Consider the following 8432-nt stretch of genomic DNA (forward strand, 5'->3'; position numbering starts at 1 on the left):
GGGGGGTGGGGGGGAACAGGGGTCAGGAGGCATGCGGTTGGTCAGGGTGGGGCTGGGGGTGTGGGAGGGGGAGGCTGAGCACCTGAGTTGGCTGACCACTTTCCATTCATCCTCCCCGTCTTCGCCCAGGGGCACCTGCATCTGGGTACTGTCCGCCAGCTCTAACACCTGTCCATCCCGAAGCCAGGTCACCTCAGGGGGCTCCCCCTGAACCTTGAGCTCACACCGAAGGGTCCCCACAAGTCCCCGGGCACCGGTGATGTTCCTTGGACTCTCCACGAAAGGGTCTGCCTCAGCCTGTGTGCCTGCAAGGAGATGGGCAAAAGTTAGCTCAGGAACCCCTACTTTCCTCCCAGCCTGCCAGGCCCTTAGGCCCACATAGTTGTAAAGTGACCTCAGCAGGGGGGGTGGGGTGGAGGGTGGAGGCTTTGGGGGAGGATGGGAGCCTTCCCAGGAGACTGGGGTCCGGCCTCCATCCTTCCTACAGGGGCCCCCATCCTACGTCTGTTGGGAAGTAGGCCGGGGATCTGGCAGCCTCCCACGCCCTGGACTGCCCGACAGGGCCAGCCCCGGCCCCCGCTGCCCTCCCTTAGGGTCTCTAGAGACCTGACAGATTGGGCTGGTGGATGGTGGGGAAGAAAAAGAGGTGGGGAGGGAGAGAAGAGAGAGAGAGAGAGAGAGTAACAGGGAAGGAGAGACAGAGACGGAGAGAAGCCAGACAAAGTCAGGCATGAGGAGTCGGAGACAGCAGGGAACGGAGACTGGAGGAGAGACACAGAAAATAAGCGATGAGGAAAGAGACACCCCTGAGAGGGGAAAAAAAGTTGGGGGGAGAGACACAGAGGGAAACAGACAGAGAGACGACATCATAGAGACACTTAGAAAATAGGGAGAGATGAAGACAGAGACCCGGACAGAGAAATGAAGCCCCCCAGAGATGGTGGAGGTGAAGCTAGAGCCAGAGACCCCTGGCCCAGAGATGGAGTGGACAGTGATGGGGTAAGGACAAGTGGGGGGTGACAGTGGCGAGGGTTTTCCTGAGAGCTCCGGAGCCCTCCTCATCCCACTGCTTGACTTAGTACTCCTTTCTGGAAGATTCCTTCCGGGGCAGCCCCCAGCTGAGGTCCTCTCCCCAGGGCCCCCAAGTTAAGTCCAGCTCCACTCCTGCCCCCAGTTTCTCTGTCTGTCCGTCTCCCTCTGGGTCCATGTCTTTCCGTCTCTGACCCTCCCAGTTTCTGTTTCTTACCCTGTTCCTCTCTGAGCCCCTTTCTCCCCACCCCCCCACCCCCGGCCTTTCTCCGTTAGTGTCTGTGTCTCCCTGTCTCCCTGTCTGTTGTCCCGAAGACACTTCTCCAGCGGGCCCAGACTCCCCCAACACCTGCCATAGGCCCCCCCCCAACTCCGCTCCCTCCTGCCCCAGCCCAGCCACGCTGGCCTTCCCCCACAGGCCCCTAGCACTCACCCTTGGGGGCCACGCACCCCCAGCAGCACAGCGCCCAGCACCAGGCCAGCAGGACCCTGCCCATCCTCGGGGCACCACTCCAACGATGCCAAACTTTCCTCAGAAGTTGCCGGGCACGCCGTGGGGGTGGGGGCAGGGCCGGGCTGTCCCCAGCCCTCCCCCCAGCTCCGGGCTCCCTGGATTTGGCACTGCCTGCCTGCCACGGAGGGCCCCTTGCCGGCTCTGCTCAGCGGCTGCCTCCCCTGCTCCCCTGCCTCCTACTCTCCCTCCCAGACTTCGGGCAACCCTTTCCCCGCCCCTGGCTCCCCCTCTGCCTCCGCCCACAGGACGGAGCCCGGGGGGCCACCTGGGCTTGGAGGGGTTAACCCGGGGAGGAGAGGACCAGCCCTGTCTTAAAGGGGCCCCGGAGCAGAGCGAGGCTGACGAGGGGGAAGGGGCCCCGATGGATGGACCCCTAATCCTGGGCCAGCGAGGCAGAGAGGCTAAGCTCGTTATCCTGGCTCTGGGCGATGTCCCTCTGGACTCTCTCAGTGTCTGGTAAACATTCCTCCAGAACTCCACTCCCCTCTCAGCCTATGCGACTCCCCTCTGCCCTGCCTCCACCCCCACCCCCAGCCCAGCCCCAGCCCCAGCCAGACACTCCCCCTCACTCTTGCAGCGCCGCTGATGAGGACACACACACACTCAGATGTCATCCACACACAGAGGCTGGGACAGCAGGGGACAAGCAGGGGCACGTTGCTGGCCCACGGACCCACTCAGACAAGCCGGGTCAGGAACTCTGTTTCTGCAGAAACTCAGAAACCAGGAACGGGAAGACGCGGCTCAGTGGGCATCCCCTGGATAGACTCGGGCAGACATGGATCCTTGTAACAAAAAAAGACCCATGTGGGCGCAGAAACAGGACGCCAGCGTATGGGCACTCACAGGGGTGCCCGAAGATGTGGGTTGGAGTCTCAGCTCTACCTTTAACTGTGTGACCTTGCCATTGACTCCCCCCACCCCCACAGCCTCTGTTTGTCCATCTATAAGATGGGACTAAGAATAGGCGGGCCTGGGTGGCTCAGTGGGTTGAGTGTCCGACTTCAGCTCAGGTCATGGTCTCACACTCCATGAGTTCGAGCCCCGCATCGGGCTCTGTGCTGACAGCTCAGAGCCTGGAGCCTGCTTTGGATTCTGTGTCTCCTCTCTCTGTTCTTCCCCCCCCCCGCCTCACTCCGTGTGTCTCTCTCTCTCAGAAATAAATAAAGATTTTAAAAAATTCTTAAAGAATAGAACCCATTTGGTAGGCTAGAGGGAGGATATGTGAGGTCAGTGCGTGTACGGTTCTTCTTCACACGTGGTAACACAGCTGACAAGGTGCCCTTGAGTTTTTGCATCTCATCTGTTGGTCTCTCGCCTTGCTGTCTCCCTCTGGTGGGACTGTGCATCCTGGCGCCTGTGTGTTGATTCAACTGATTGTCCGTTTCTGTGCCCCTCTGTGTTGTGTACGTGGGCGGGGGGGGGGGGGGTGGTCTCTGCAAGCCTGGGTGTCTATGCAGGAGGGGGCTGGGTATTCATCTCTGTGTGTACCAGTAGGCTCCTCCCCATCCCCATCGTCTAGCCCCATCCTTCCCCACAGGGCTATGCCCTGGTTTCCTCCTTGGCCTTCTTGCCTCCCCATGGCCAGAGGGTTGTTTCTGCAACTCAGCTCTCACCCTGTCCCTCTCCTGCTTAACTGTGACCCACCACTGTGCTGGGGCTGAGCTCTCAGCCCCTCAGCCTGACACTTAGGGCTCTTCACCAGAGGCTTCCCTGAGCTGTCTCCTGTGTGTCCCATCTCAGTGATGGAGTCAGCATCCATCCCGCCACCAAGGCCAGACCCTCAGGGTCCTCTTGGACAGCCCCCCCCCCCCGCCCCTTCCCTGCAGTAAGTGACTAACTCCCCATGCAGGATGGAGGAGCTTCATAAACCTCTCTCCCACCTGGTGCTGCTGTCCTCCCCTTGACCTCACCACGGTTCAGCCTGGCCTCCTCCGTGGTCTCCCAGCCACCACCACTGTCCCTCCTTCTAACCTGTAGACAGCGACACAAGACAAATGTTTCTCAATCCCGAATCAGATATTTCTCCTTCTTTGCCCCAGACCTTCCAAGATGAAATCTCAAACTGCTGACTGCATGTTCCTTCCTGTATACCTAGCCTCCCATTCCTGTCCCCAGGCTTCTCTCCCTGCTCTGCGGCCTTGTCCTTATCACCTGCACACCCACCAGTCCCATGTCGGTCATCCCCCCTCAATTATGACTCTGCCGGCTCTTCCTGGTCTAATCTAGGTCTCCTGTTGTCCACTCTCAACACTTCTGCCCTTTTTGTTGGCAATACAGCATGGGCCATCATGATATATTCATTGGCACATATATATTATGTGTCTGATGTCTGTCTCCTCCTGCTGCTCTGTGGGCTTTGAAAGGACAGGGACTGGGTATATCTTGGTCACCACTGCATCCATACCACCCTATAAAAGGCCTGCTATAAAGGGGCCAATTAATTATTGTGGCTTTTTTTTGGGGGGGGGGGGTACAAATTTTGTGCAAAGGTTTGCCCACTTGTTTAAATACTTGTTTAAATACACTGGGAGAGGGGTGCCTGGGTGGCTCAGTCAGTTAAGCATCTGACTCTTGATTTCAGCTCAGGTCATGATCTCATGGTTCATGAGTTTGAGCCCCGAATCAGCCTCTGTGCTGACAGTGCAGACCCTGCTTGGGATTCTCTCTCTTAATATAAATAAACTTTAAAAACAAAGGTTTAAATACACTGGGCGAGGGGTGCCCGGGAGGCTCAGTCGGTTAAGTGTCTGACTTTGGCTCAGGTCATCATCTCATAGTTCTTGGGTTTGAGCCCTGAGTCAAGCTTTGTGCTGACAGTTCGGAGCCTGAAGCCTGCTTCACATTCTGTGTCTCCCTCTCTCTCTGCCTCTCCCCCATTCACACCTCTGTTTGTCTCTGTCTCTCAAAAATAAATAAACATAAAAATAAATAAACACGCTGGGGGACCCTGCACACCTAGAGTTCTGTGCACCTGGCTGTGTGCATGGCCAACTGGAATCTGTGTTTGCTCACTCAAGAACTATTTGCTGAGCACCTACTACGTGCTTGCAATTTACTTCCAAATGCATTTAAAAAATGAAATGGACGGGTGGACAGAAATGTTCCGTGTGCCGGAGGCTGGGGATTCCACAGCGAGGGAGACAAATGTCTGCCCTCATGGAGTTCATATTCCAAGGCGAAGAGAGACAACAACCAGGTAAAGGTTTATCAGGGTGCATTATGGGCAACGGAGAAACACAAAGCAGGGGAGGGAATACCAAGGAGTGAGAGTGCCATTAAAAAAATTTTTGGGGGGGCACCTGGGTGGCTCAGTCACTTGAGCATCTGACTAAAAAATAAAAAAAAAAAAAAGCATTGAAAAAAAATTTTTTTAAATTTTTTAATGTTTATTCATCCTTTTTGAAAGAGAGAGACAGAACATAAGCAGGGGTGGGGCGGAGAGAGAGAGGGACACAGAATCCGAAGCAGGCTCCAGGCTCTGAGCTGTCAGCATGGCGCCCGATGTGGGGCTCGAAACTGAAGTCGGATGCTCAACCTCCTGAGCCACCCAGGCACCCCAAGAGTGCCATTTTAAACAGGGTGGTCAGGGGGCGCCTGGGTGGCTCAGTCAGTTGAGCTTTCGACTCAGGTCATGATCTCACGGTTCGTGGGTTCGAGCCTCACATTGGGCTCTGTGCTGACAGTGTGGAGACTGCTTGGGATTCTCTCCCTTTCCCCCTCTTTCTGTCCCTCCCCCACTTGCATGCGCACATTCTCTCTCTCTCCCTCAAAATAAATAAACTTAAAAAAAAAAAATACCACAGGGTGGTCAGGGGAGGCCCCTCTGAGGATGTGATTGAGATCTGAAGTTAATTAGCAAGTGAGTCATGAAGAAAGGGCATTGGAGGCAGAGCGGACAGCCAGTACAAAGGTCTGGAGGCAAGCATGTGAAGAACTTCAAGGAGGAGACCCGCGTGTCTGGAATGGATGATAAGGTCAAGGAGGACCTTGGCCAAGGGAGGAGGACATACGACATTACTTTCAAGGGCCCAATGTAGTGATTCAATATTTGTGTCTATTTAGAAATGATCACCTCAGTAAGTCTAATCAACATCTGTCACCACAGATACTAATTTTTCTTAATCTTGTGATGAGAACTTTTTTTTTTTGAGATTTATATTTTGAAGTAATTTTGGCACGAGCACAGGGCTCGAAATTACAACCCCAAGATCAAGAGTCGCGTGCTCTATTGATTGAGCCAGCCGGGCACCTCCTATTATTATTACTTTTTTCTTTTCACATTTTATGTTTATTTATTTTTGAGAGAGACAGAGAGACAGATAGTGAGGGGGGTGCGCAGAGAGAGAGGGAGACACAGAATCCGAAACAGGCTCCGGGCTCTGAGCTGTCAGCACAGAGCCCGACATGGGGCTCGAACTCGTGAACTGCGAGATCATGACCTGAGCCTAAGTTGGAGGCTTAACCGACTGAACCACCCAGGCGCCCCTCTTTTCACATTTTCTGTATCCATTCGTCTGCTGAGGGGCAGTAGGGTTGTTTCTGTTTTGGCTACTGTAAATAATGCTTCCATGAGCACGGGAGTGCAGATAACTCTTGGAGACACTGGTTTTGTTTCCTTTGGATATATACCCAGAAGTAGGATTGCAGGGTCATATGGTATTTCTATTTTTAATTTTTTGAGAAACTTCCATACTGCTTATCATTATAGCGATCCCAATGTGTATTCCCACCAACAGCACAGAAGAGTTCTCCACTGGGGGGCTGGGGGGTGGGCTTTGAGCAGAGAGGGACCTGGTTTGATCTTTTTGGTTCTTTTATTATTATTTTTTAACGTTTATTTATTTTGAGAGAGAGAGAGAGAGAGAGAGCACCAGCGGGGAAGGGGCAGAGGAGGGGGACAGAAGATCCAAGGTGGGCTCTGTGCTGACAGCAGCCAGCCTGATGCGGGGCTCGAACTCCCAAACTGTGAGATCATGACCTGAACCAAAGTCAGAAGGTCAACCGACTGAGCCACCCAGGTGCCCCTGGTTTGATCTCTGTGCCCCTTGGGATTCTCCTCACTCTCTGCCCTTCCCCCACTCATGTTTGCTCTCTGTCTCAAAAATAAATAAACTTACAAAAAAAAAAAAAAAAAGGATCGCTCTAAGACCAATAAGTGAAAGGTTGATAGGAAACTTCTTAAGAGAGAGATCAGGACCTGGCCGCGGTACATGGGGCCATGGATTACTGCGACATGATGTACCAGGAAGGGCCCCAGCACCTCCAGTGGGGAGCTCTTGCCAGAATGAGCCCAAATATGGCCGAATTCCCATCTTACAGGAAATTCCTGGAGTAGAAAGACATCTCGAGTGCCCCCACAAAGGTGTTTTCAGTCAAATCCAGGATGTGAAACCTTGCACACGGCAAGTGACCTAAGTTTCTTTAAAAAACAAGCAGATGTACACATGTTGAGGGGTGGCTATAGATCTCAAAGACCAGAGATGTTCAAATGGGATCCTTGTTTGAACAAACTGAACTATAAAGGACCCTTAGGAGGCCATCAGGGAAAGGTGAATGTGGAGACCACAGAATTGGTAATTGTGAGAAGGGGTGAAATGGGTGTTTTTTGGGACTTTTTTTTTTTAATTTCTTTTTATTTATGTTGAGAGAGAGAGAGAGGAAGAGAGAGAATCCCAAGCAGGCTCCATGCTGTCCGCGCAGAGCCCAGTTTGGGGCTGGATCCCTTGAACCATGGGACTAGGACCTGAGCCTAAATCAAAAGTAGGATCCTTGACTGACGGAGCCACTCAGGCACCCCTGTTGGGACTTTAAAACAGTAAAACTGAGGGGCGACTGGGTGGCTCCGTCGGTTGAGCGTCCGACTTTGGCTCAGGTCATGATCTCACAGTCCGTGAGTTCAAGCCCTGTGTCGGGCTCTGTGCTGACAGCTCAGAGCCTGGAGCCTGTTTCAGATTCTGTGTCTCCCTCTCTCTCTGATCCTCCCCCGTTCATGCTCTGTCTCTCTCTGTCTCAAAAATAAATAAACGTTAAAAAAAAAAAAAAAAAAAAACTTAAAAAAAAAAAAAAAAAGAAATAAAAATAAAATCTTAGTTGTAACCGAGTGATAGCAGAAATAAAACTAGGACACCTGGGTGGCTCAGTCGGTTAAGCGTCTGACTCTTGATTTCGGCTCAGGTCATGATCTAATGGTCCCTGAGTTCAAGCCCCACATCCGGCTCTGCGCTGACAGTGGGGGGCCTGCTTGGGATTCTCTCCCTCCCCCTCTCTGCCCCTACCCTACTCATGTGTGCTCTCTCTCCCTCAAACAATAAATAAATAAACTAAAAAAAGAAAGAAAAGAAAACTAGCAGAAAGTTGATGGTTATCAACGAGGCCAGGTGATGGGCAAATAAAAAAAAAAAAAAACTAGCAGAAAGTTGATGGTTATCAATGAGGCCAGGTGATGGGCACAGGGGTTCATTACACCATTCTCTCTATTTTTGTGTTTGAAAACTTCCCTTCCTTGTGACGGGAAGGCAGGAGGAAAAGAGCCTGTGGAAGAGGCAAAGCTGGGTCGGGAATGCTGTTCAGGCAGGCAGCTTTCAGACTGGGAAAGTTCCCAGGGCCGGGATCTGGAACTTCACCTGTAGGCTCTCCCTGGCTGGGCCCCCCGCCCCACCCCAGGCTTGCAGTTCAACCTGTTACTTTCTCCCTGCCCGCACCCCCCTCCCCACATCAGCTTCACCGGAAGCGAGGCCCAGGACAGGCCCCCCCTCCCCCCTCCACATCTGGTGTACTGATGTCAACAGCCAGGGTGGGCGGGGGCCATGTTTTTTAGCTCCCCGCCCAGCCTCGAGGGAGGGGCGGACCCCCCATTCCCACCCCTTACTCACAATGACAGACACTG

General features: G+C 53.2%; 1 protein-coding gene across 3 annotated transcripts in view; it reads right to left on the reverse strand.

Annotated features, from left to right (window-relative positions):
• Positions 1–1992, reverse strand: part of AXL (AXL receptor tyrosine kinase) — a 28249-nt gene extending 26257 nt beyond the window's left edge. The window contains exons 1-2 of one of the 3 annotated variants that reach the window (XM_060651185.3): positions 1463–1992; positions 83–305 (exon numbers count right to left, since the gene is read on the reverse strand). In XM_060651185.3, coding sequence (XP_060507168.3) covers positions 83–305; positions 1463–1526 — 287 coding nt within the window. In that variant the 5' untranslated portion in view covers positions 1527–1992. Of the gene's footprint in view, positions 1–82; positions 306–1082; positions 1186–1462 lie in introns of those variants that run through there. The other 2 variants (XM_060651184.3, XM_060651186.3) reach the window with 2 other exon arrangements.
• Between the last annotated feature and the right edge of the window lie 6440 nt (positions 1993–8432).

This window comes from Panthera onca, chromosome E2 (assembly GCF_046562875.1).
Source record: "Panthera onca isolate mPanOnc1 chromosome E2, mPanOnc1 haplotype 2, whole genome shotgun sequence".
In the NCBI taxonomy this organism is placed as follows: domain Eukaryota; kingdom Metazoa; phylum Chordata; class Mammalia; order Carnivora; family Felidae; genus Panthera; species Panthera onca.